Source organism: Triturus cristatus, chromosome 11, assembly GCF_964204655.1.
Source record: "Triturus cristatus chromosome 11, aTriCri1.1, whole genome shotgun sequence".
Taxonomy (NCBI): domain Eukaryota; kingdom Metazoa; phylum Chordata; class Amphibia; order Caudata; family Salamandridae; genus Triturus; species Triturus cristatus.
The window spans coordinates 146844012-146871188 of NC_140594.1; the positions used below are offsets into that span (position 1 = coordinate 146844012).

General features: G+C 42.7%; 1 protein-coding gene across 1 annotated transcript in view; it reads right to left on the reverse strand.

Moving 5' to 3' along the window:
- Positions 1-1766: 1766 nt before the first annotated feature.
- Positions 1767-27177, reverse strand: part of TCTN2 (tectonic family member 2) — a 251876-nt gene continuing 226465 nt past the window's right edge. Inside the window, exons 15-18 of the mRNA XM_085636293.1 lie at positions 26072-26222; positions 25217-25330; positions 22679-22767; positions 1767-2171 (exon numbers count right to left, since the gene is read on the reverse strand). Coding sequence (XP_085492419.1) covers positions 2050-2171; positions 22679-22767; positions 25217-25330; positions 26072-26222 — 476 coding nt within the window. The 3' untranslated portion in view covers positions 1767-2049. The remainder of the gene's footprint in view (positions 2172-22678; positions 22768-25216; positions 25331-26071; positions 26223-27177) is intronic.

Sequence of the window (27177 nt, forward strand, 5' to 3'; positions counted from 1 at the left end):
ACCTCTGTCTTCCAGATCCATCAACTCATGTTTCAGTATTTCTACGCACCATTATGGCAAGGCCTTTTCTCCACAGTATTTTGTTCCATGCCTCCTCTGCATCTTCAGTGTACATTTTACTTCACACTTTTTCCCATTTAACATTTACTTCACATACACTTTACTACACGCATATTTTACATCCTATATTTTGTCAGTATCTATACTATTAACATCAATTAATCAATTAATTTAACATATAAAGACTCAACTCTAAAGTACTAGCTTCTTCCTTTCATGACTGTTCAAACTTACTGGTTGTACGGTCAACCTGATTTGGATGTGCGAAGACATTCATGGTTTGTTACAATATGGATAGATCTATTTTGCAACGGTGTAGTAGTAGTATATTAAAATCAACAGACTTAAGGTATCATTTAAAGGCAGATTACGTCAGCCCTCCTCTTCCTTCCCCACCTTATTTAGGGAGTGGGGGAAGGTGGCGCTCCCTATCCTATAGATGCGGCAAGTATCACCATTGGGAACTCCCTTACTAAAGATGTAATGCCTGTCAAAATAGCCCTGAAGGGTTGCGAAATTCCCCTCCAGTACCACTTCCTTTGGCATACTTTCTGCCCAGCTATGTAAAACATTGAAGTCCCGGATAGAAAAAGTTGTGAAATGCCCTCCCTAACACAGGGAGTGAATTTCCAGTGCCTTCGGAGGATTAACTATGTTATCCCTGAAGATGAACTACGGCTTTCAGGCTCTGTCTCCAGGGGTAACACAAATGATGACGGATGTATGACGATAGAACGCAAACAAAAACAACGAATGCCATTCCATCGCATTTTCTACATCGCATGCACCGTTACATCCATGCATTTACCATGAAAACCATGACATCGCATTCCCCTTCACATGCATACAAAATACCTTTTCAACGTACACAAATACCACGCATTCAATTACATCGCAAAATTCTCCCTAACAGCCCCCCAAACACTAATATAGGAACCTACCAAACACAGTACGACGTCCTGACACTACCCTCAACCCTAAGCCTTAAGTCCTAAACACTAAAGCCTATAAAACGACCCTACACTACAACCTCAACCCTAAACCCTAACCCATAAAGCCAAAAACAGTACCCAACGCTATTAACAATAAGCCCTAACCCATAAAGACAAAAACAGTACCCTACACCACTCTTAACCCTAAGCCCTAAAGCCTAAAACACTACCATATACTACTTCCTCAACCCTCAGCCCTAATGCCTAAAACACTACCATATACTACTTCTTCCACCCTAAGCCCTAAACCCTAATCCCTAAAGCCTTAAATACTACCCTCCACTACACTCCCCACCAACTACCCTAAACCCTAAAACAGTATGAGTCCAGCGTCGTCCTTACCTGTCTCATCATGGTTCCAGCGTTGTCTCCCCGTCCCGGCGCACGACCTTCCCGGAGCCCGTCCCGGCGCACGACCCGTCGGTGTAAAAGCAATGGTTGGTATGTCGCATGCGATGTAATGGCGTGCGTAGTGAATGCACGCGTCGTAACGTCGAGTGCGTTGTAACGCATGCTTTGAGATGGTTGTTCGCCATGATGACAGATCTACCATGTTGCTGACCAGCCGTCGCAAATATTTCTTTCCCCCTGCTGCAGCTCATACCATGAGTACAGGGAAAATGGCCACGTAAATTAAATTGCGGCCCGAATAACAAGGTTTTTTATGTTCATGATATGCATCACATATTTATACAACACATGGAAACCGAAACATTTATTACAAAAATAGATTGTTTAATTTTAAACTTTGCTTTGTCACGTTTTCAATAAAATGTGTAAAACAGACTGAACATTCTTCAAAAACATAATTCTACATTAGATTCCCCCAAACCTTTATATACATATTTTAGCTCTGACAATTTCATTCTAGTACAAATAATTTTTACAAATGCCTTAAATATCTGAAAGTATAAAATTAGTGTCACATGGAAATAAACTGTGCAAATGTATTGAAACCCACAGATGCCAAAACAGTTTTTGCTTTAACAACCATACATTAAAATGTAGTTTTGTTCCAAGCTTGACGGATCTTGTTCCAGGGTCCCCCCAGAACTGCAGCCAGTATGAAGAAACCGACCAGTATCATTCCTTTACCAAGAGCATCGGCATACGGCTCTCCTGAAAAAGAACACAAGTTTAAATATACCAGGTAACATGCCTAAGTTTAGTTACAGCCCTGTTTTCTAGACTTCCTTCTTCCAAGACTTGATCCTGCCCCCTCTTTTGCTGAGTTTTATGAAAGAATTGAAAACCTTGCTTTTAATCTGCTTGTGACCAGTTGACGTTCACCTTCGGGAGCAGGCTGAGCATTTGGTAGCTACTTTCCTTTGCATTTCTGCACGACCTGCATTGAGGTCTAGCATTTCTTGGGGAGAAAAGGGGGTGAGGGAGCTGCGATTTAAAGGTTATCACATTTTTATGACATAATTTCTATCTTTACCAATATTTCTATTGTTACTCTTATTTGTACTGCATATTTCTATTATTACTTTTATTCGCATTGTTTTTACGTATTTGTATTCATTGAGCTATTTTGGCAAGGTTCATGCATAATTAAAAAAGCCTATCACAAACATTTTGTGAGACAGTTACATAAGGATATCATTGCATGCATAAGCATAATGATGGGTAGTGAGAAAGAAAATAAATGCTTATTCAATTAATTACGTCCAAAAGCCAAAAGGTTCATGATTGGCAAAAATGATCATACCCCTTACCCCACCTGTGGCTGGAATACACGGACTATGGGAGTCCAGGCCTCCAAAATCTCGACCCGCTATTTTGGAATGGTGCACAAGATTCTGCCATTGCTCCCTCAGACCTGGAGACGGGTGGTGTTTCAGGCTCTTCTATCTCTCCTGAATTATGGCTATTCACTTTACTTCAGATTTCCCTAAGTAGTCACTTGGAAACTACAAGTTGTGCAAAATGCAGCCGCACGCACGTTACTTGGAAATCCCAGGTCTCAGTCAGCCAGGCAAGGATTTCCATTGCCCAAAGAACATAATTCAAGTTCTTGTGCACAGAGCCATACATGGGCAAAGTCCGTCTATCCTATGCCAGTTAGTCCCTAACAGGTCACTCCAATCGTCGAATCTTCATTTGGTTACTGTTTCGGCTATCAAAAGGGCTAGAAGCAGAGGACGATCCTTTAGTTATAACACAGCTAAGCTCTAGAATTCTCTCCCCTTGGCCATCAGAGCTATAGACAATGAGCCAGGCTTTCATAAAGCTATAAAAACTTGCCTTTTCTAAATGTTCTGGACTCCCTAGGCGTTTTCCTAGTCCTTTATAGTGCAGTCTCTCCTAACTACCGTTGGGATGCCTCCGGGTCGCCAAGCGCTTTACAAATCCCTTAGCATAGATTAGAACCTCCTTTGATGTACCCCTCAAAACCTTTGTATGGAATCCGAATACTGTTGCCTAAGTCTATCCTTAACCTAAAGTAATTGAAGTAGCTAACATGTAACCATAACGTCCAAGACTCATTAAAGGTAGGGCAGTGGGAAGATGTGAATCTTTTCTTCTACAAACTCCATTAAGCTTTTTCAAAACTTAACAAGGTGGGGAGCGCGCGTGGCGGCGCCTAAGATGGCCGCCTGATAACGGAGCTCAGTGCCGCGTCGGGAGTGCCGTAATTAATATGTGGATCCTGCGATCCTGAAACAATAGGAATTGGACAAAGAACGGCATCAGAACATATCCTGCACTGAAGGAGGGTCTTTTTATCCTATTTTTTGTCTTTTCTATACTTATTTTGTGCTCCTAAACTCTTCCTCAGTATTGTGGCAGCCATTTTGTTTTTTGGATGCTTTGATTCTACTCAACACTGGACTGATTGTGACTGCTTTTGTTGCTTTGGTCCCTCATTATATTTAATATTATATTGGTCTTATATTGGTTTTATCTTGCTCTAACCTGCCCTGAGCCTTTTAGTCTGCGGAGATTTGCGCAACTGGCAGACTGACTTGTCTTTCTGGCTTTGAGAGACTATTGGAGGGAAACATAGGTTTATTGCTGTCTGCGCTTTTTTCTTGACTGCGTATTTCAAGATTACTTATGGGCAGAAGCAAAAACTTATTATATTCAAATAAGAGTGGCACTTCAAAGGCATCTAAAGCTGATTCTTTGTGTACTGAGCCCTCCATGAATTGTTTGTTCTCTACAGCAGATATGGCTCAGTCATCTGCCTCTCGCTCAGTACCGCCGCCTTTACCGAATTCTAAAACACAAGCAGTACCTACGGCTAACAAGCGCCTAAAGCAAGATCTGCCTTTCCCTCCTAAACTTCCTGCTCCTGTATCTTTAGATACTAATCTGGAGGAGATACGCACTTTGCGCCCATTTATTCAGGAGACTAACACTCGCCTACAAGTGATGGATAATAAGTGGTCCTCTATGGATTAACGACTCTCCTTAGTGGGACAACGTGTCAGTGATGTCCAGGATGGTGCTGTAAAAATAGCAACATTGGAGAAAGATATTTCACTCCCTAAAAAATCTGTGGAAGATCTCGAAAACAGGAACAGATGTAATAATCTACATTTATATGGTCTTCCGGAGGGCCTTGAAGGGAATGATACAGTTGCTTTTTGCACATCCATCTTTTCAAAACATTTGGATCTTCCTCCTTCGACTAACTTGAACATCCAGCGTGCCCACAGGGTAGGTCCTTGTCTGTCCTTTACGTCTGCCCCATTAAAACCTTGAGGAGTGATTCTTCTCTTCTTGCAGTTCAAAGACCTTCTTCAAGTGTTAAACACAGCCAAGTCTAAGAAACGTCTTGTCTGGTGCTAACTTGTTTATCTCCCAAGATGTTTCTACAGCAACGGCTAAACTACTTCCTTGATCAAAGACCTGCTCTACGCACCCTTGGTGCCCGCTATGGTCTTCTTCATCCATGCCTCTTCAAAGTGACATTTCAGAATAATACGTCCACACTTAAGGATCCTGCAGACTTAAGGAAATTAATTCATTCACATTCTACAACATCGATGGAAATTCCTGGCCCTTCTTCTTTCACTTAACTTTTATAATTTTATATCACTATTGTTCTCAGTTATACTAATGATTGCTTCCTTTACAGGTTGCTTCTTGATGTATGTTTTCCCATTTGTAGTATGTTAATTTTATTCTTCAACTTCCTTGCAGATAATTTGGAATTCGGTTTGTCCGTTCCTTAACTGTTATGTTGGCATCCTGGTGTGGTACCTTCTCCCTTGTCAGCTATGCCATCTTCATTTGTTGTCACCACTCCTTGTTGTCTTCCTCTTCCCCATAAACAGTATGTATTACAATCGTCAGTTTGACATGTACTGTCCCTTCTTGCTGTATCTTTTGTTCCTCCTTTTCCTATCCTCTTCTATCCTTCCTCTTTCCTTTCCTCTAGCATGTGTACTATTATATTCTTCTTGGTACATCTGTTTTTTCTTTTTTTTCCTTTCCCTCATTTTTTATGTGACGTTTGCGTCTCTATTTTCAGAGTCATGTTATGGAAGGTGAAAGGTTTTGTTATTCTTATTAGGAGCCAGAGAATATTCCCTCATTTGGTTTCCTTTAACCTTGAATCCACTCTCTTTCAAATATTTTTCCTTATGAAAGAGGAAGCCTCCAATTTTAATTGCATCGGGTTGGCTTAGTCCCTATTAATCTTTATATGCTGTTCTATGTAAGTTCAATGTTTTCACATTCAGTCATATTGTGGAATGTAAAAGTCTTTGTTAATCCCATTAAGAGACAGAAAAGTTTGTCTCACTTGGCTTCCTATAATCTGGACCTGGTCCTTTTGCAAGAAACTCATCTTACAGAAGCGGAAGCCACTAAACTTAAACGTAATTGGGTTGGCTTAGTTTTAGTCTTTCCTACGTTGACTAAAAAGAATGGAGTTATTATTCTTTGTCATAAAAAGTTAAACTGCTCAGTTGTATCTAAAGAGACTGAATCTGAGGGAAGTTGGTTGTTGGTTAAATTACTCAATATTGGTGTTTCTCTAACTGTTTTTAATGTTTATGGTACCACTCAACCTGACTGTTCATTCTGGCCCAACATTACAAAAAAATGTATTCAACATAAGGATGAATTTTTTATTTTAGGTGGAGACTGTAACCAAATTATTGATCCTTTCCTAGACCAGAAATCCAAAGTCTGTTTTTCTTCCCATAGATCACACAAACAATTCCTCACTACAATTTCACAAACACATTTGGTAGATTTCTGGCGTTTATGTAATCCGCAGGCATTGGAATTTTCTTTTTTTCTCACCCCCCCCATTGGTCATTTAAACGTTTGGATTATATTTTTATTTCTACTTCCTTATCTCAAAATCTTCTCTTCATCTCTTGAACCTATTCTCATCTCAGATCATGCTCCAGTTGTCACTGATTTCGATCTGATCCCTCAGCATCCCAAGTCTAGTAGGTGGAGATTTAATAACTCTTTATTGAAGGATCCTACTTTTTCTTCTACATTTACTTCCTTTGCTAATGAATTCTTTTTATTAAATGTGTCATCCGATACCTCTCCCCAATTATTGTGGGACACTTTTAAAGCAACTGCTCGTGGATTTATTATTGACTATGTGTCCAAAATAAATTAACAATTTATTACAAAACATAACATTCTTTTGGCAAACATCAAGCATTTAGAACATCAGTTTCATACTACTTCCTCTGATACCGCCTTACAAGATCTTATCCGGGCCAAATTGGAATCTAAAAAGTCATCTACGGAGAAGGCTTCCTCTATATTATTACGTAGTAGTGCTCGATACTATGGAGGCCGTAACAAAGCAGGGTCCCTTTTAGCTAACTATCTTAAATAATGAAAAGAACGTTCGCTCATTAAATCCATTCACACATCAGATCCATCCTATTCAAAGATTAAGATATTCTGCATGAATTTACAAAACGTTTTCAACACCTGTATACACTGGAGTCACCTGCCACCTCCTCTCTTATTGATGCACATCTCGCTAGTGTTTCCTCTTCTTCTCATGACGCCCTGAACTTCTCATCGCTTGACGCAAATTTATCATTAGAAGAAATTTCCAAGGCTTTACATTTTCTTAAAAAAGGTAAAACTCCAGGGCCAGATGGTTTTACAGTGGCGTTTTATTTACATTTCTCTAATTTACTCCTACCTAAACTTTTACAACTCTTCCTTTATTTTCAGTAGATAGGTGGAGCCCTTTCAGGAAGCCACCATTTGTTTAATTCCCAAAGAGGGCAAGTATTCCTCGTTTTGTATGAATTATCGACCTATTTCCTTGATAAATGTAGATTATCATCATCATCATCAAGTCTTTATTTCGGCCACTAAGGACCATAAAAGATGCAAATAAGTACAATAACAATTTTACAATAAAACATGAACAATAATAAAATCATGATAAAAAAGACATTTTTAGATGTGTTGTTATCTGACATAAAATGATACACTCATAAAACCAATCTAAAAGTATTTGGAAATGTAGTATTATCTAGTCATGAGGCGATTACGAATAAACCATGCTGTAGTTAAAAATTTGGCTACGGCACATACAAGAGGGGCAGACAGATCAGATTTTAAGATTCTATATGCGGGACGGTGTTCCTTGAAGCCTAAATTCCTGAGGAGTGGAACAAGCCAATATTTACGTGGATTATTATATGCAGGACAAAAGAAGATCATATGTAGATCATCTTCTCGCGTGAGAGGGCAAACCTGGCAGTTAGGTGTAGTCTGCGTTTTGAGCCAGTGTTCTGTGTGAGCCCTCCGCGGGAGTGTTCCATAGCGCCACTGCAAATACAGTTTCCGTGTTAGTTGTGGGCCAACATCGTCAAGGACCAACTCCAGATAGTAATGGTCCTTTAGAGCGATGAAATGTATGGACAACGAGTCTTGGCGAAGAGATTCAATTGTTGCCTGCAACTTGTACTCGCGGTATGCGTCCGCCAGTGACCTACGAGAGATCCTTGGGCAGGCACTCCGCGGGTCAAGCCACAACTCTGGCTTCCCCATCAGTTTAAAAGTTTTCTTGATGTATTTGAACCAGGGTATTTGCAGCACCCTAGGGAAGCGCATAATGTCTTCTAGTTCTGCTCTATAACTAGATAGCTTTAGGGAACTCCAAACTCTGCGCCAGTACATTAGGGGCCTGAGTCCCAGTTCTTCAGTAATTAGTCTTAGGCCAAGATCTAATCTCAACGGGAGGAGCGGGGTATTTGATGGTAAGGCGGTTAGTTGTCTGATGAAGTTGTTCTCAGTTATCTGCAACTTCTGACACGCTGCATGACCCCATATCTCACCCCCGTAGGTCACAGCCCCTCTAGCCTGAGTTTTATAGATATGGAGGGGTGGACCTAGTGGCTTGTAGGTGGACCTAGATATCATCCTGGTTATACCACCTGCAAGTTGGGTAAGTTTTAAATTTACTCTGGTAATATGCGTGTCCCAGGTGAAGGATTGGTTCAGGGTGACACCTAAGTATTCAAAGGTGGAGACCCGATCCAGACTTTCTTTGCCAATTGTGGGATTAGGGCGGGTTGACTGGGGTGGGTTGAAGGTCATGAACTTGGTTTTAGTCGCGTTCACCTCCAAACCACGAAGCTCGCAAAAATTGATGAATCCATCCAAGATTCTCTGGAGGCCCATTGGTGATTTTGAAAGCAGGAGGGTATCATCCGCAAACATAATTGCGGGTACCCTCCTGCCATTCAACACTGGGGCGTCAATATAGCTTAGCCCTGTCAGGAAGTCTATAACACCGTTCACGAAGAGGCAGAACAGGGTCGGTGCGAGCACACAGCCCTGTCTGACCCCCGTGTCCACGGGAAAATCCTCTGTTAGGGCACCTCCCTTGCCACACCTGACTTTAGCATAATTACCCTGATGGAGTCTCATCAGCATAATTAAAATGTCGCCCGGAACATCTAGATCTTTGAGTACTGTCCACAATTTGGCACGGGGCACCAGGTCGAATGCTGCCCGTAGGTCGACAAAGACCGTATACAGTGTGCCTCTACCCGCAGTCACAATTTTCCAATATAAATAATTAAATCGAAAAATCTGGTCTATTGTAGAAACGCCCTCTCTGAACCCAGCCTGGTATGGGCTCAATATGTCCCTCTCTGCAATCCAGGTTTGGAGACGGTTCAATAACAGTCTACCAAACAGTTTTTGTGGGACATCTATTAAGCTTATTGGTCTATAGCTGGAAGGGAGCAGAGGTGATCCCTTTTTGAATATTGGGACAATCTCTGCTCCCAACCAAGTATACGGGACCTCCATGCCGCCCAAAATAGAATTGAATAGGCACAGCAAGTATGGCGCCCAGATGTGTGGTTCGTGCTTAAATAAATCACCAGGCAGACCATCCAAACCAGGCGCCTTGCCTGGTGTTAGTCTATCTATCGCCTCGTGTACCTCCCTTAATGTAAAGGAGTGCACTTTGGTTACCTCAATATTAAAATTGGACATCTCCATTATATTGGATGTGCTGTATAGGGATTTAAAATGATTCCGCCAAGCAGTAGCTGAAATATTTGGTTCAATTGCATCTGGTAATGTGTCTGACCCTGTGTTAACAAGGCGCCAGAATAAGCGGGAATCTCCTTTTGCTAAACTCATTTTTAGTTTCTCCCACCTACTATGCTCCCACTCCTTTTGTGCAAAGCCCGTCATGCGTTTGTATGCTGAACGCCTAGCCCTAATAGCCTCAGTCCCTTGGCCCTCTTTCAGTGCAGCCAGGAGGCTCAATTTGGCCTTCCGGCATGCAGAGTTATACCAGGTGGGAATTGGTAAGCGTTTGGGCGGTGCTTCCTTTGTTGTAAAAAAGGATGTCCGATAATACCAGGGTTAGGTCTGTATGGAGTGTCCCCCACTCCCTCCAGTTATCAGGGCAATCCTCTCGGTCAGAGATTTCCAGAGCCTTAGTCAGTATAGGAATTGCCCGGGCGTAAAGATTGGGAAGGTTATCTGGATTTAAAAGTAGTCTTTCCCATCTCACTCTCCGTCTATTATTAGTTAATGTTAGACCCGTCCGAAGGGACGTGGTCTGCTCCCTCACAGGCTCATAATCGTGAATAATATATTCTGCTTCAAGAGCGTGATGATCACTATCCACACCTGGCAAAACCCTAAAATCTTTAACGGAGGACCAGGACGCTAGAGGAACAAGAATGTAGTCTAGTTTAGATTCCCTCCCACACCTGCTGTATGTGTATTTTGGAGGGATGTCGGATTTTTTCCGGCCGTTACAGGCCCGTAAGCCGAATTTTAAAGTTAATGTCGTGATTTGGACCGCAAGAGGTGTCCATGCTTTTGGTCTGGGCGCCTCAAGAGGGGGTATGGACCAGAGCGCATCCTCTTCATCGGCCAAACCATCTGATAGGCCAAGGAGGGGCTCAAAGTGACAGTTAAAGTCACCCCCAATTAAATAAGGCGTGTCCACAGGGATTTCGCTTAGAACTAGAGCGAGTTCCTCTATTGTACCGGATTCCTGCCCGTTAGTTACTGGGCGGGAATAGACATTTACCAACATAAGTCTATTGGAATTAGGCCAATCCAGTACTACCACAAGGATATCCTCTGTGGAAAGCGGATGTAGGGCAGCACTACAACCCAAATCTGCCGCAATCCATGTTGCCAGTCCACCCGAAGGTCGTCCTTTTCCTCCCCATTTTGCTTCCATGGTAAATGACTCGTATCCTAAATATGTCACCTCATCGCAAGCCCAGGTTTCCTGGAACATACAGATGTCCTTACTCCTAATAAATGTGTTCCATTCTGGGCAATGCAACTTATTAACAAGGCCCGCCACATTCCATGATAACACTTTTAAAAGGGGGGAATTAGTATTACCAGTGGGTTCATCTAAAACTATGATATTGCCCCGCTCATGTGTTGAAAGTGTGCTCGTATCAGAGACAGGAGCTGTGGGGATCGCCAGCTCAACCGGCGGGATGTCTGGATGTAAAAGATTGCAATCTACCAAGGTCCTGGCCTCAACCTTCGAAGGAATGAATTCCTTTATTAGAACAGATGAGGCACATTCCTCTTCACTACTCATCCAAGTCAGTCAGTCCACCCAATCTAGACTCCCAAATCGGTTCTGCGTGGGAAAGTAATCAAGGTGTGATGGGTCAATCATGTACGGGATACCCCTTTTCCCCAAGCTCTGTCTTCTGCCTCTGCTGCATACAAGTTCCCAATCGGCCTCTCCCTGGACTTGTGCTAGAGGTGGATAAAAGAATGATAACGGTAGAGCTTGGATTGTGGTTCCCCTGTCACGGTAGGGCCAGTTACATATGTGGGAGACTGTCCTGGAGTCCCTAAAATTGACCAAGACACAATCTCCCTGTATCGTTTTCTTTAGGCCACCCAACCATTGTACTCTTCTTACCATCAAAACCTGGCTACTTATTCCAGGAGGGAGTGGTCTGTTGATAGTAAGCCAATTGATGACCGTGTTTTTAAGCGACTCAACAGATTCTTGGATTGGTTCTTTTAGTGCAGGGATACCTGCTAGAATTACAATATATGGACTAGCCTCGGGGGGTAGGTTGATGATCGTTAGTTCCGCACTAGAGCTCTTATTCAAGTCCTTAGTGCCACCTTCAGGCATGATCTTTTTTGGGGTTCTTTTTGGTGTTAAATCAGTAACTGGTAATTTGGGTGGAAGGGAGGGAATGTAAGGTTTAGAGGGAAGGATGGCAGGATTCAGGTTGGGGACTGGGGGGGGTAACTTGTTCGACGGGCCACTCGAGACAATATCTGGAGCAATAGTGTCTTTTACGTGAACAGTTGTTAACTTAATTAATTCACTAGCCACACGATTTAGGGAAGTTTCAATTTTCCCCAAGCGTGCTACCAGTGGATTAAGAAGTCGCCTCATCAGATTGTGAATGTCTAAAAGTGTGATGTCCTCCTCCCCCAAAGTTGGGCCAGTATTATCTGCTTTGTTCGATAGCAGATTAGGTGACAGAGGCTCTTTGGTTTGTAGTCTTATTTGGGGTTTGTTTGTAGACTGAGGTTTCTCGGTCTGTGGCGCATTTGGTAATTTGGCGTTTTTGCGTTTATTCCCCCGAGACGTCTGGGGCTTCTTGGTATATTTAGGGATGGCTCCTTCCCTCGCCCCTGCCCCATTATGAACAGGCAGCATGGCCCCCAAAGTGTTTTCCCCCCTGCGGTGTGCAGAGGTGTTGAAACTGGTTTTAGATTGTGGTGGCTTGGGTTGGGGGAGGGGGAGGGACAATATACTAAGGTCAGCCTGTGATAAAATAGAACTTTCAGAGTTGGGAGTACCAAGTAATGGGGGGGATGGAAGTCTAGCCAAGTCTGACGTTTCCATTGGACCCTTGCTCCTATCCATTTGTTGGTTGGCATCAAGACTCTGGGTCGGGGTTGTTGCGGCGGCTAGAGGACCCAACGATGATCTCCTTACCCATTCGATTTCTTGGGAGATGCGTCGTTCTAGTGTGGTAATGTCCTCGATTAATAAAGTTCCAGCTTTGGCAAAATACGCATCCAGGGTGCATTGGGAATTCCCAGCAGCGCTCTGAGTCTTACTTCGTGTCTCCCTCATGGCCATGATTCAAGGGCAATCCACGAACAGACGACAGAGGGCACAGGAGGGCAAGATTGCAGAGTGGCTGCCCGAGACCGATCTCGACCGTACTCGAACGGCCTCAAACGGCCCGCTCTTTGCCCGCTCTTCGCCCCGAGCGTCGTCCCGCGCGCGTACCGCTAGCGCGCTAGGACGTAAGCAGAGTTAAGCCCGGGGGAAGAGTAGGGGGCGTGAACGGGAAGAGGAACCAGGTGAGCACAGTTAGTGGAGAGCAATGCTCCGTGGTCCTCGCAGTCCCGTGGGTGAGTCGATCAGCATCCAGCCCCCAACAAACAGCGTAGCGTCCAGTACGGTGAAGAGCAGCAAAGAGTCCCACGCTTGAAATGCCCCAGCCAAGATTTCATACGCTTGTGGCCAGCGAGCGGCACCCGCGCAGCGGGGGCCGCGAGGCGTGGCGTTAGAGGGAGGCACCAGACGGGAAGAGGAACCAGGTGAGCACAGTTAGTGGAGCGCAATGCGCCGTGGTCCTCGCAGTCCCGTGGGTGAGTCGATCAGCATCCAGCCCCCAACAAACAGCGTAGCGTCCAGTACGGTGAAGAGCAGCAAAGAGTCCCACGCTTGAAATGCCCCAGCCAAGATTTTATACGCTTGTGGCCAGCGAGCGGCGCCCGCGCAGCGGGGGCCGCGAGGCGTGGCGTTAGAGGGAGGCACCAGACGGGAAGAGGAACCAGGTGAGCACAGTTAGTGGAGCGCAATGCTCCGTGGTCCTCGCAGTCCCGTGGGTGAGTCGATCAGCATCCAGCCCCCAACAAACAGCGTAGCGTCCAGTACGGTGAAGAGCAGCAAAGACGCCCTGAACTTCATCGCTTGACGCAAATTTATCATTAGAAGAAATTTCCAAGGCTTTAAATTTTCCTAAAAAAGGTAAAACTCCAGGGCCAGATGGTTTTACAGTGGCGTTTTATTTACATTTCTCTAATTTACTCCTACCTAAACTTTTACAACTCTTCCTTTATTTTCAGTAGATAGGTGGAGCCCTTTCAGGAAGCCACCATTTGTTTAATTCCCAAAGAGGGCAAGTATTCCTCGTTTTGTATGAATTATCGACCTATTTCCTTGATAAATGTAGATTATAAAATCTTTGCTAAAACAAATGCCCTGAGACTTGACCCTCTTCTTACCCATCTCATTGGTAAGGAACAGTGTGGATTTGTTAAAGGTAGATTGACCTTAGACAATTCTAGGCTCTTCTTCAGTGTCCTAAATAAAGCCCCTCATCTCTCATACTCTTTAGCGGAAGTTTCTGTTGATGCGGAAAAAGCCTTTGATAGAGTTGACTGGTCCTTTTTAGGTCTCGCCTAGTGTTGCAACGCGCATGCGCTGCTCACTCTGCGAGAAATATTGTGTATGAGGAGATTTAAGAAGGGGACTTGAAGCCCCACCCATCATTTTCATTGGGTCACGTCGCTGGCTTCCCATTGAATAGGATGCTTTTTCGTTACCGCCCTTTCTCCTTTTCGTCCAGCCCATCCTGACTGGATCTTCTGCTTCACGTCCATCGTGAAGCAATTTCTTATCTTTATGGGGCCATCTGTTTCTAATTAGCGTGGCCTTAGCGCGGTCGCTTTCACTTTCGTGATTATTCACATCGGGCCAGGCGTGTTTCAGTGGGGACGGGTTTATGATGCTTTTGAAGTGTCTGGGGCTCAGCTTACGTTTCCTGCTCCTTGGCCACTTCAGCTGCCAGTTCCTCCAAAGGTATGTGCACCGTAATTAAACCAGAAGCGCAAATGCTGCGTGTGAATGCCTGTCACTAGCATTAAAGTGGCCAGAACCAGAAGCAGGGGGTTTAGTGTTACCTGAGATATCGTTGACTACCCTGGTGCAGGGGCAACAATCGTTGTATTGTATTGGTATTTATATATTTTTTTAAATGCCATTTGTAAGGTCTAAAGGGAGTTGTGGGTTGCATTATTGATGCATTGCCGCATACACCCGCGAGGATGTGCAGTGTTGCACTTTGTTTCCGGTTCCTGGACGTCTGTCAGACTGCATGGTTGAAATGGAGTTTAGCTTATATATGCCATGCTGTGCGAGGTGCGAAAGCGTTAGTGTTGTTCTGGAACATACCTGTCGCACCACAGACGCATGCCTCCCAGGAGGCGCTACATGAGGCTCTAGAGCTCCAGTGAGTGCACGTCATCTAAGTCCCAGTGGACGGAGCTCCCTGTCTCTCCTCCGGCACAACATAGGCCTTCAGAGCAAGGCTCTCGAGGTCTGAAGTCTGGGTAAGGTGCACAGTAACCCTCTGAGTCTGAGAATCACCAGGGCAGGCGCGGACAGGCTCCTGCAGCTGCCTTAAGGGCCCAGTATTTACAGCAAATCAGAAGCACTTTCGACGCAAGCTGAAGCAGAAACTGAGCTGTACATTTGTGGGGAGTACTATTTTTAACAAGCATTAGAAATGCAATAGGTCTGGCATTTTGTTTTTGGTAGGCACGGGTGATTTTGAGTGATTTGCCCAATCCACAATTAGATGCCGAGGCTCGAACCTCGGACTGTTGTGCAATTATCGGTGTTGACAAATATGTATGGGCGTGCTAGTTTGTGCCATGCTCTTCCAGTTGTGGTTCTGAGTGAGGATGGGTGGAGGAGAGATCAAATTCAAGACCTATACTGAAGAGATATACTTCTTTAGTACTTTGGAGGGGATGAAGCCCTATGACACTGGACGTGAATCCTGAACGGCTGCATTTCTATTTATTGTAGGTTACTAGTTATACTGTTATTTGGGGAAAAAGCTCCAGTCAATGGCGACCAACCGGCCTGTTACCCATTTTAACTCTGTATAATATTTGACATCATACAATTTTTCACCAGATTGGCCCCAAAGAATGTAAATAAACCAGGGATTGACACACAGCTCTGCGCACACCAACACACCCCACCTCAAACCTGATTCACAGCACACAGCTCTGAAGTGCACACACAGACACACACCCCACCTCAGACTTGAATCACAGCACACAGCTCTGCACACAGACACACACCTCGCTTCAGACCGGAATCACAGCACACAGCTCTGCACACACAGACACACACACCACTTCAGACCTTAATCACAGCACAAAGCTCTGCACACACAGACACACACCCCATGCACACAGCTCTGCACACACAGACACACACCCCACCTCGGACCTGAATCACAGCACTCTGCTCTGCACACACAAACATGATTTTGAGCTGTGTTCGCAGCAGTGAAAGTCCTACAGTGTTTCGTGTGATCATCTGGTTTGCTTTTAAGGGGCTTGTGCTGTGACATTGCTTTGCTGCATCTACACCATGTTGTAATAATTTATCTCTTCATTTTAGAGCTCAAATGACGGGGTATTTTAGTCACTTCAGATAGCTTGTCGATGCTGTTGAGTGCTCACTGCGGTGACATGTCGGTTTCTTGGTTCTTCGAGGGAAACACGTGGAAGCCATCAGGTGCCTGTCGTGCAGGACGTGCAATGTTGAGGCAATAGTGAAACGGTGCGATAGCTCTGCCAGATGTTTACTAATCATCTGTCCATGACGCATGCACTGCCCACAGTGCTTGATGGCGCCTGGCACGCCACAAGTCTAGGTATACAAATCCTGTACATCTAGCAATACGACAACGAATACTATACAGTCCTGTCCACCTGAACATTGGAAAACAAGCATTGGCATAGCAATAGGTCTCGCATTTTCGAAACTTTAACATATTAGTATTGTAAATGGCAATGTCTTTTATTATTGCAGGTTTTTTAAACAAATAAATAAAAGATATTGCCATTTACAATGCCAACAGCTCAAAATCTCGCAAGTATAAGACCTATTACATTGCAAATGCTTGTGTACCCTTCCTCCTAGTGAAAGGACCAGTACCATTAACAATACCAATAACTCACACTAATGCAAACGCAATGCCATACATTTCACAGTTACCAAAAAAAAGTATTTTCTTTGTTTTTACTATGAAAAAATAACAAAAAAAATGTCATTTACAGGTGGCGGGAGGTCGAGGACCGAGGGACAGGGTCGACCATTGAGGAGGATTATTGGGGGATCGCAGAGTATGGAAGAACTATGACCTGTCAGAAATGGTTAGAACTCATGGACTTGAGGCTTAAGAGGTCGCTCCTGCGGAGGGAGGGTGGTGGGTGGGGGGATAACGGGGTACCTATCTGTGACTTGTCAGCTGTGCATATGTTGGTTGAAAATGCAAATAAAAATATTTATTAAAAAAAAAAAATTTCATTTACAATGCCAATACCTCAAAATAATGTCATTGCGAGACCTATTGCATTGTAAATGCTTGTTACTTAAAGCCCTTGCTTGGCATGGATTTGCAAAAAGAACAATTGATGGACAGAATCCAGAACAATGTCATACATTTACCCCAGTACAGAGATCTGGGCCTAAATCCATCGTTTTTTTGCTCACCATGCCATTCCAGTTTGAACCCAGCCATATGCAAATCAGTCTTTACCCTGTGCCTCATGGGAACAGTCCAGTCCGAACTGCCAAGCTAGGTCCTCCCTGGACTGGAAACAAGCATCCTAGGACCGGTTTCACCCCTCTTCAGCCAGGATAGCTTGATTCCAGTGGCATGGAGAGCACGGGACTCACGTCTGAGCATACCCGTCCCATTGAGGAGGATTATTGGGGGATCGCAGAGTATGGAGGAACTATGACCTGTCAGAAATGGTTAGAACTCATGGACTTGAGGCTTAAGAGGTCGCTCCTGCGGAGGGAGGTTGGTGGGTGGGGGGGGATACCGGGGTACCTATCTGTGACTTGTCAGCTGTGCATATGTTGGTTGAAAATGCAAATAAAAATATTTATTAAAAAAAAAAAAAAAAAATGTCATTTACAATGCCAATAGCTCAAAATAATGTCATTGCGAGACCTATTGCATTGTAAATGCTGGTTACTTAAAGCCCTTGCTTGGCATGGATTTGGACATACTTTTTTCCCTTATTTCTCGGCTCTATACTGCTCCCTGAGCTTCGGTATTGATTAATGGACAGACCTCTCAATTTCTTCCGCTACAACAGGGTGTCCGTCAGGGCTGTCCCTTGTCACCTCGTCGGTTTATATTAGCCCTCGAACCGTTCTTATCTCATATTCGTGATAACAATTCTATTTCTGTCTTTCAGTATGGTGAACGACACCTAAAATTATCTACCTACGCTGATGATATTTTGCTTTTTATATCCCCCCCTTTATTACGAGGAAGTTCTGATTTTTTTTAGTTTCAGGTTACAAACTTAATACAGATAAAACAGAGATTCTTCCCATTACCAAATTTTGTGTTAAACAATCTTTTGATCCTACTGGTTTTCTTTGGAACCGTTCTAAGATCAAATATCTAGGTATTTGGTTTACTAGTTCTGTTGCTGATACTGTTACCATTAATATGAAAGAGGGTCTCAACAGAGTTGAGAAACTTCTCTCTTTTTGGAACCCGTTATTTCTCTTGTGGTGGGGACGTTTAGATGATTCTCCCTATATATCTTGTCTATGATCCCCCTTCCTGTCTCATACTCTTATTTTAAAAAGTTGGATTCAATATTATCTAAATTTCTCTAGAATAATAAGAAACCTAGAATATCCCTACAACGTCTCAGACAGGCTAAATCTAATGGAGGGGTTCGCTTTCCCAATTTTCGCCTTTATCATAAAGCTTATTGTCTTCAACAAGCTTCTAGATGGTTCCTTTCTGATGCTTCTCCTTTTTTACCTTTATGGTGTATTATTGAACATTCTCTATTAGCACCTTTCTCTGTGAAAGAAGTTCTTGCTTTTTCCTCAAAGACGTCTGTTACCTCTTCCCCATTATTTAAGCATACTTGCTCTTTGCTAAGTCCTCATTATCAACCCAAGATCCTTTCTAGACAGGACTTTCTTCAGTCACCTATATGGTATAATCATGTTATCACTCTCAAAAATAGACCCATCTATTGAAAAACTTGGAGACTTAAGGATATAATTTGGGTTCAAGACTTATTCAATGGCATGTCTCCCTGTTCATTTCCTCAATTTCAGGTTAATTTCCGTTTTCCTCGTTCCTTTTGGTATAAATATTCAATTCTTATAGAAGTAATTCTTGAAGTTTTCTATTCCCTTCCGGCATCTGATGACACTCCTCCGGATGATAGTCTTCTTAAGATCCTCTCTCTTTTCCCGAAAGCTGCTCTGATTTACAATTATTTAAGAGCCCGAACCCTGAACATACTAAAACGAAGCTGGAACTTACTTGGGAGACTGACTTGGGATGTGTTTGGAGCATTGATCTATGGGACAAAATTTGGGCTAGATCATTGAAAATTTCTAGATCTGCGTCCACTACCCAAACTATGTTCTTTGTCTATCAAAGATTATATCACACTCCAGTTTCTATTGCTTCTTTTTCTCCTTCACATAATTCGGTGTGTTGGTCTTGTGGCCACCCTTTAGCAGACTTACTGCATCTCTTATTCACTTGCCCTCACACTGCCACGTTTTGGAAGTATGTTTGGTCTCGTATGTCACTTATTTTTAATTTACATTCCCCCTTGTCCATCGTATTATTTTTTCTCGGTAGTCTTTCTGACACCTTGAGCTTACCCTTTTGTCAATGAGGTTTATTTGACCTCATGTTGGCTTTGGGCTTTCAACAGATCACATTAAACTGGAAATTATCCTCAAAACCTTCAATCACAGCATGGTGGAATGTTTGTCACTACCATAGGTTAGATGTTACATTTGCCTTTCCTTACATACCACACATTAACAGAGACTTATTTTGGTTACCACTAACTTCTTATTTGAATAAAGTTGCAAAATGACAATTAACTCGCAATTGTTCTGAAAGTTTTAAGCCCCCATGAATGCTTTCTCTATTCCGTTTTTCATTACTTTTCATCAATAGTCATTTATTTACTTCATTAATTGTTTAAGTTACTATATATCACTATTATATTAACCGATCCTCAGTTGCATGATGTATTTTTTACTCTACTCCTTCCTTCCTTCCTTTTTCCCCATATTTTCTTGTTTCAAAAATTATAAACAGCTTTCTCTTCTGCTGAGCAGTCAAAAACTTTATTTTCCAGATGAATTCCAGGCGTTTTGCAGATACCACTTAAGAATTTTGTTTTCTTTCATCAAGGCTGAAGGATTACCATATATATCAATTTTTTTCAGTCTCATCAATTGTTATTTCATATTTATTCTTTGCAATTTTGTTGCTAATAAAGCTTATCAAACATAAAAAAACTTAACAAGGTTCTAGACAACAACAAAAAAGTGCACTTGAAGGAAAATCCCATAAGGAAGGTTTAACCAAAAACAACCCTTCCATGATAAAACTCACTTCTAGTAGGGAAAGAATTCCTACTGCGCTCCACACCTAGGACGGGTGGGAGGTCGACGATTGCTGTACCGATCTATGGGAAGAAGATTTGCTCCGATATTTGAAGGGGTGGAGAGGGTATGAGAGTGGAGTGGTCTCAAGCGCTGGCGCCTTTCACCTGATATGAATCGGTTCTGGGTTGAAGCACCCTGCCCACCGACTGCCCCCGGGAGGTGTGTATGGCGAGGTGGTGCTGGCAACGGTTTCTGAAACGAGCAGACCTGCACGTGGTGTACGCCTCGGCGATGCGACTTTTGCTAACGCCGAGATTTAAATTATTGATGACGCACCAGAATCACCAGAAGTGGACTGACGCAGGGGTGTTCTCTGGGGGAAATCTTTTCTCTAACAGCACCCTCCACACTTTTGACACCCTAGCAAATATTTGCGGACTTAGGTACCAGCTGGTTTCTCATGCACAATGCACTGCTGGGAGCAATCAAGGACATGTGCATGGAAGGTGAGGTTCACCCCCCTATGGAGGCCGGGCTGCACACACTCCTTATACATGGGATAGAAGAGTGAGCTATAACAATCCTCCAAGTGGCGATATCAGCATCACTATATAAGAACCTAGAACCTGCCAAGAAAAAGTGGGCAGACTTACTTTATAGCGAGACAATTGATGTACGATACACTAAAACTGTGACAAGAAACCCACGCTTTAAGTACACTCAATTCAATTACTTGCACCGAACGTACTTGACACCGAGACAGGTGGTGAAAATATACCCCAGCTCTTTAGACACGTGCCCTCATTGCCAGTCGCCAGGTGTGGATTTTATGCACATTAGGGTGGACATGGGCTGCAATAGTACAATACTAGGTACACATCACAACACTACAGGAACTCCCAGGCAGACAGAGGTTCTGAAGAGAATAAGAGGTCGACAGGGTACTACAGGGCTTGACAGATGGAAGAATATGCAGTCAGTAGTGCAAGCCAAAACAAATACCAAACACCCTATGCCCTGGATGATAATTCTCTACCAGTGAAACACCAGAATGAGAGAAACAAGATAAACAGATAGCTTGGTGCTAACGAACAAGCCAAATGCGGTGGACTGCACACGAATCTAACTTAGATGGAGATCATACAGCATGCCGCGAGCACACAGTATCCGCAGAGTTAACCTATGATTGCCCTCATACTCCCACCAAGCCACCGGGTTGAAGTACCAGAGAATCTGATGATGTGCTCGGCCATGTATTCTGGCTAGATGGGGCTCTGATTAATGTTGTTCTTGTTGTATGGTTTGTTCAGTTGCTGACTATCACCTCCTGTATAAGGTGCTCATTGTAACGAACACCACCTATTGTGCAACAACTGTAATAATGTTAATATCATTAGTTGAATGGGCGTTGAACTGAGATGGGGGCGCTAGCATCGTATTATTCTCCTTGAAATGTGCCACGCATATAACCTACAAAAATGAAAAAGGCCAATAAACATATTTGCAAAAAAATAGTAGGAGAAGAAAATGTACAGGAAAACCCTTATGCTGGAATGTCTGAGTGCAGGGCAAAGACTGTCAAGTCGTTCGGAAGTGTGACATTTGTCAATATTACACAACAGAGCTGGTGAAATTAGAATTTTGCAAACTTGAGACAAAAGCTGTTGTGAGCTCTAACTCGGACTAAAACAGCCCCTATACCTGAGAGTATGTGATCCTATTTTGATCACGGTTTTTAAAAAAAAAATATTAATATGTAGCTTCTGCACAAATTAAAGAAATTACTTGCAACAAAAAGCACAATCAAACAGCATAACTAATTACAAATAAATACGAGAGAACCTATCCATGGGCTGCTCAAATCTCTTGACTGAATGTCTGCAACTCAGCACACAAATCGTAGTTTAGGTCTTGCCTAAACAGTGCATCGGCTCCTCTTTTCAAGACCTTTTGTTTTCCAGCAGTGGGCTCAGAGGCCGCCCATTGCTTACCACTGGTTGTATTCACTGACATTTTTATTTCCTTGCTTCTTAGTGGTCAGCTGGCGTATACTTCCATGCCATTTGTATGTCTGTCCCTTCCCTGGAGCATCAACGCATTACTTGTGTCGTTCCATGGCTCATTTATTCAGCCACTACTTTTTTCTTTGTCTACAAGTGCTCTACAAGAGTGCGTCTTTTTGAGCTCTCTCTCTCATTTACCTGTCCACCTCCATTTTCCTACCGCCTGCTGACCCTCCACTGTCCGTCTGCTTGCCCTGACCCTTACTCTCAGCCACCATTGCCTCCGTCCCTCCGGACTTCCCCTCTTTCTTAAAGAGGCACCTCCCACCCCATCCTTCCTCCGTGTTGCCCCATACCCCACTCCTTCCCTCCATCCATCCATCCATCCATCCATCCATGTTGCCTCATGCTACCTCCCTTCCGCTGTGTTGCTTCCTGCCCAGCAATAAACAAAAAAAAGCACTATTACGCAGCCAGCACTTTTTGCCCATACTCTCACTGGTCTGTGTTGCCCCAGCACGCTCCCTCCTTTCCTCTCTCTGGGCTGCCTTCTGCTCGCCCGTCCCACGAGCAATTAAAAATAATAAACACCAACACGGGCCAGTTCTGGCTGCGTCAGAGTGTTAATGAAACTATTTTAGCCCATGCTTACACTTCTGATTATGACAGCGCAAGAATACCGATGCAGAGTCTGTTACCTGTGTAATACTGCGTCAGAGGATAAGCAAGTTGTGGCCAGCACACCTCGTTTCGATCACAGTCATATTCTGTGTAGTTTAGCTGGAAACTGTAAACAGAAAATATGAGAAGGTGGGCTAGCTGTCTTGTTGGCATTGATATAATAAAGAACAGGCAAACTGTGATTTTCAATGGTTCAATAGGTAAAACAGTTGAAATGTTAGTAAGGTGTCATTCGGTTGGGAGATCTTAGTCGAGTCTTAACAATTAAGCCACTGTGACTGCTCCCTGAATGAATTCCTGAATGAGTGTGTTAGAGTTTGGATTAACTGTTTGACCCACGAGGTAATCAGGAAACCTTGACAGAAACTTGATCAACAAATATTGATTTAGGGTGGATGTTCTTAGGTTCTAGAAGCTGTAGATTTGTACAGTATATACATTTGGAAATCTTTAAAACCAGACAAGGATCGAGCCTTGATGGACCTGTGTTGGAACAAACCTATTCATGAGATCATTCTCCAGAACTGAACATGCTGCTCCAAGTGACGTAGGACATTATTAGTGATTGTTTAATGTCGAGACACAATCTCTCTATTTATCCTGTGTATATACACATCATTCTCTACCATCTCACACTCTTTGTCTTTTTGCATTTGTCACGTTGTGTAGCCATGTGTCCATTTCATAAGGAATGGGTCCAAGCCAGATTTTCATGATATCCACTGGTAGATATGAACACACAAGTATTCTAAAAGGGAGTCAATTACATATTCAGTGTTTATCCTGGAAATCTGTCATTAATCTATTCCTCATGGGCCAACAACGGACAAGGTTGTAGCTAATTTGAGGTAATCAAGTTTATGAAACACAAATTCCCTCTCCAGTTTTAACACCTTTCAGAATACACCTTCGACCCTCTCTAAACGGACTTTGCACATTGGACCAGAATGTATGTTATCAATTGTGCGAACATCCCTCCAGCTTTCTAAAGTCAAAATATAGCCGAAAATGCTCTTAAAATCAGACAACAGAATTTTTCTGAGCTGTTTCCAATCTACCACCAACTTCTAAGTGGCACCCAGATGCTCAGCCCCTCATGCAGCGGACGGGTCTCAAACAATATATAATTAAACAGGAGAGGCTTTCCCTAAACCCTAACTTGGTGTCTCCATTCACAACCACTGCACTCATTTGTCTATATTGCCTTTTGTTGTTTGCTCTACCTTTGATCTACATGTGCCTTTTCTCCATCATTTTGCTGTGCTCAAAGCCACCACTGAAGTGGGTATATAGTGGACATCCAGTTGGATGTTTGTGTAGAGACCAAAGATGGTCTCTGCATATATTCTTAAGTTCCTTGGTAGGTGGCATCTGGAGGCTTCGAGTTCTGCAGAAAACGTGAGGTGTTATGGCTCTCAAACTCAACATCCACATGCTAAATTCATATAGGTTCAATTCGCAGTGTGCGAAATACAAAAAACAGGTGCTTCGTTCTGGTATCCTGTTTACTCCTGCTGGAGTGACCACCATAAGCATCTTATCTACAAACAGACATGATTAACCATCATGCCACTTATGAATGCATAGAATATACAGACAAATCTATTCCCAATGCACCTCCATTTATAAGTACGGCACTACCAATCACTCAACAAGCTCCTCGCAGTTTCCAACCTGCCTCCCACCTGAAGGATGTCAAACTTGTTGGCCAGTCGTCAGTCTTAAACAATCTAAGAAGTGTGCGCTAACCACACTCATTGTTCTGCCCTGAATCACTAAGTGAAATAACTCAATAGCATTGCCTCTGATGTGCCTCTTTCCTTACGACATCAGGGGGATCAGCTCCTCTAAAAGTAATCAACTTTTTTCACATTGTACATGGCTCTCCTGAATTTCCCAACACAGATGTCTGATTAGTTAATGACAGCATGCTCATATATGACTTTCTCCAGCATTATGGAAACCTTGTTTGGTGAATGGACATGGCTGGCTGCAGTGTTACCATAATCTTATTAAGCCATTTAAAATTCTATTACCCAATATGTTCTTTCATCCACAACTTGTGACTTTGCAGTCTCAAGCGGCACTCTCCTCAACAAATTCCTCTGTAGCTCATCTATGACCCCTTATGTGGGACAGTGATACAGGCAACCATCCAGCCAACACATTACGGGTTGTAGAATGCCGGACAATGAAGAACCTAGACATCCCCACAACCCATTTCTTTACACACACTGGGTGGTACACAATGAGGTTCCTTGATTTTGAAAGAGGCCCCCAGATGAAGATCATGCACTCAACTGTTGGAGAGGTACTTTTTAACAGTACCTCTCAGGATTTGCTACTCTTTGATAACTAATGTGGTCACAAGCTTTCAGGATTTCCCACATTTTACTGACTCTTATAAAACATTGACTGTATCACTGTACCATTAGGTGCTATGTTTTGGGTAATACCATAAGGAAGACATTTTAGACACCAAGACATACAGGATAGCAAGCATTGCTTTGCCTACTGCAATAATATATTTGAGTCCAGAGAAATATGTGTTTCACCTTGTTATTGCAGACTGTTGCACTGCAGGTACTTTGATGAACTGGACTGAAGCGCTGATTGGAAAAGAAAAATTTGTACAGGAATCTCCACAATTTAAAGTAACTGTTGAAAAGCTGAAGGAAAAAGTTTTTGAATGTTATTAATAAATGTTAGCCACATCTGGTATCACGCACAGCCCTAAAATGCATTACAAATGAGGTGATATATCATTACAAGTCATGACATATCATTACAAGTCAGTTTGTGGGCATTTGTCTCCTTCATTTTCTTTAAACTGACATTGGTGTTTCAGAGTTTTCTGAAGAAAAAAACCCTGAAATATATATTTTAGTTTCTACTAGATGAGAAAGTGCTGAAACCATAAATAAGGTATTCTGAAGCTAAGAATCAGAGTAGGTTTGCCTTCCTCCTTTCTAAAATTAAAGCTCAGCAAATCATCAAATTGTGATATCCATCTCCTGTATACTTTGGCACATTTGGCTTTATTGCACTACTGTGGGCACAGGCCTTGTGCCTGTCTACTCAGTCAAAAATCTATTTCCACCTGTAGCCAATCAAATCAGAATTAAACGCAGCCAAGAAGTGAGGCGTGCAGTAGATCTGAAATGCCCTTCATCAGTTAGAATAACCTGTAAGTGCCAATGGGAAACCAAAGCACATTCCTTTAATGCATTCTGAGAACGAGGAAAGCTTGGGTGACCCTCTATAAATCTCTAAAAATAGAAAGGGCAGGTTTCCTTCAATATTTTCAGAGAAAGCCACCCATACTAAATAAAGTCCTGATTCCGAGTGGGAGGTGAAAGTGTCACGGGCGGGTCCTACCAAAAGCTGAAGATTCTTATTTATATACCTACTTGATTTTTACTCCGAGTATTGCTTGCTGTGGAATCCCTTCTACTGCACCAATATTGGCAATGATGATTTGTATATTCATGTTGGCAGGAACACTCAAACAGAGACCACTGACATTTCCAAAATTTATGCCAGTTTTATTGGGCTGTGCGTCTGAATATAAAAGTATTACGTTAGTGATTATATTTCATTTGTGGTATTATATAGAACAATATTTAGCACTCCTGTTTAAATTTCATAAATTTATCATAACTAAAATCTCAAATTATTTACTTTTCACTTATTAAATTTGGTGCTATTCCATAAGTGGCAAAGTCCAACGCATACCCTCAATGCTGAACGATTCACTGACAGACTTCATCACACACATTTATCCCTGATGGATTGGCCTAAGCCTTTGACCGTTTATTTCTTGACACCATAACACTTAAGAATAAGATTTTGAGAAAAAAATAAACACTCCCACTTCAACTCTTCATTGTCAAAGTTCAGCACTATCAATGTACTAAGTACAGTAACTCACAAAGGTCTTCTTCAACACATGCATCTAAACTCACTCTCTCCTTCATCTTCCCATTTCAAACATATTCCCAGGTTTGTTTCCCTACAATTAAAAATTGTCACACATGGCTATGTCCGCTAATAGCTTCACCATCACCATCGGTCAGAATTACAACCACAAGCACACACAACATCAATAAACTTTAAACATCCGCCCGTCTCTGACGACATTCTACCTTCCAGAGTCTTACCATAATTTCTTACCCAGTTACAACTGCACCATCCACACCACCACCACCAACATGTCAACTTTAAGTATTCAACATTTATTTTTGTATTTTACAAACTCTGAAAGATATGGACACTCTAACATTTATGAATAGAAGTTGTGACTGTAAGGGAAGGGATATGCCATCAAATTTATTATATACACATCCCCTTTATGAGAATGAACATTGAAAATCTTACATTGCCTTGTATTTTTAATAAACTCGCTAACATCTCCCTGCTTGTGTGACTTATTAGACAGCAGATGATGGAGATAATTAGTGGCTGGGGAACTCAGCATGTTCTGTATTTAACTAGAAGTATGCGTCTTTCTCGATTA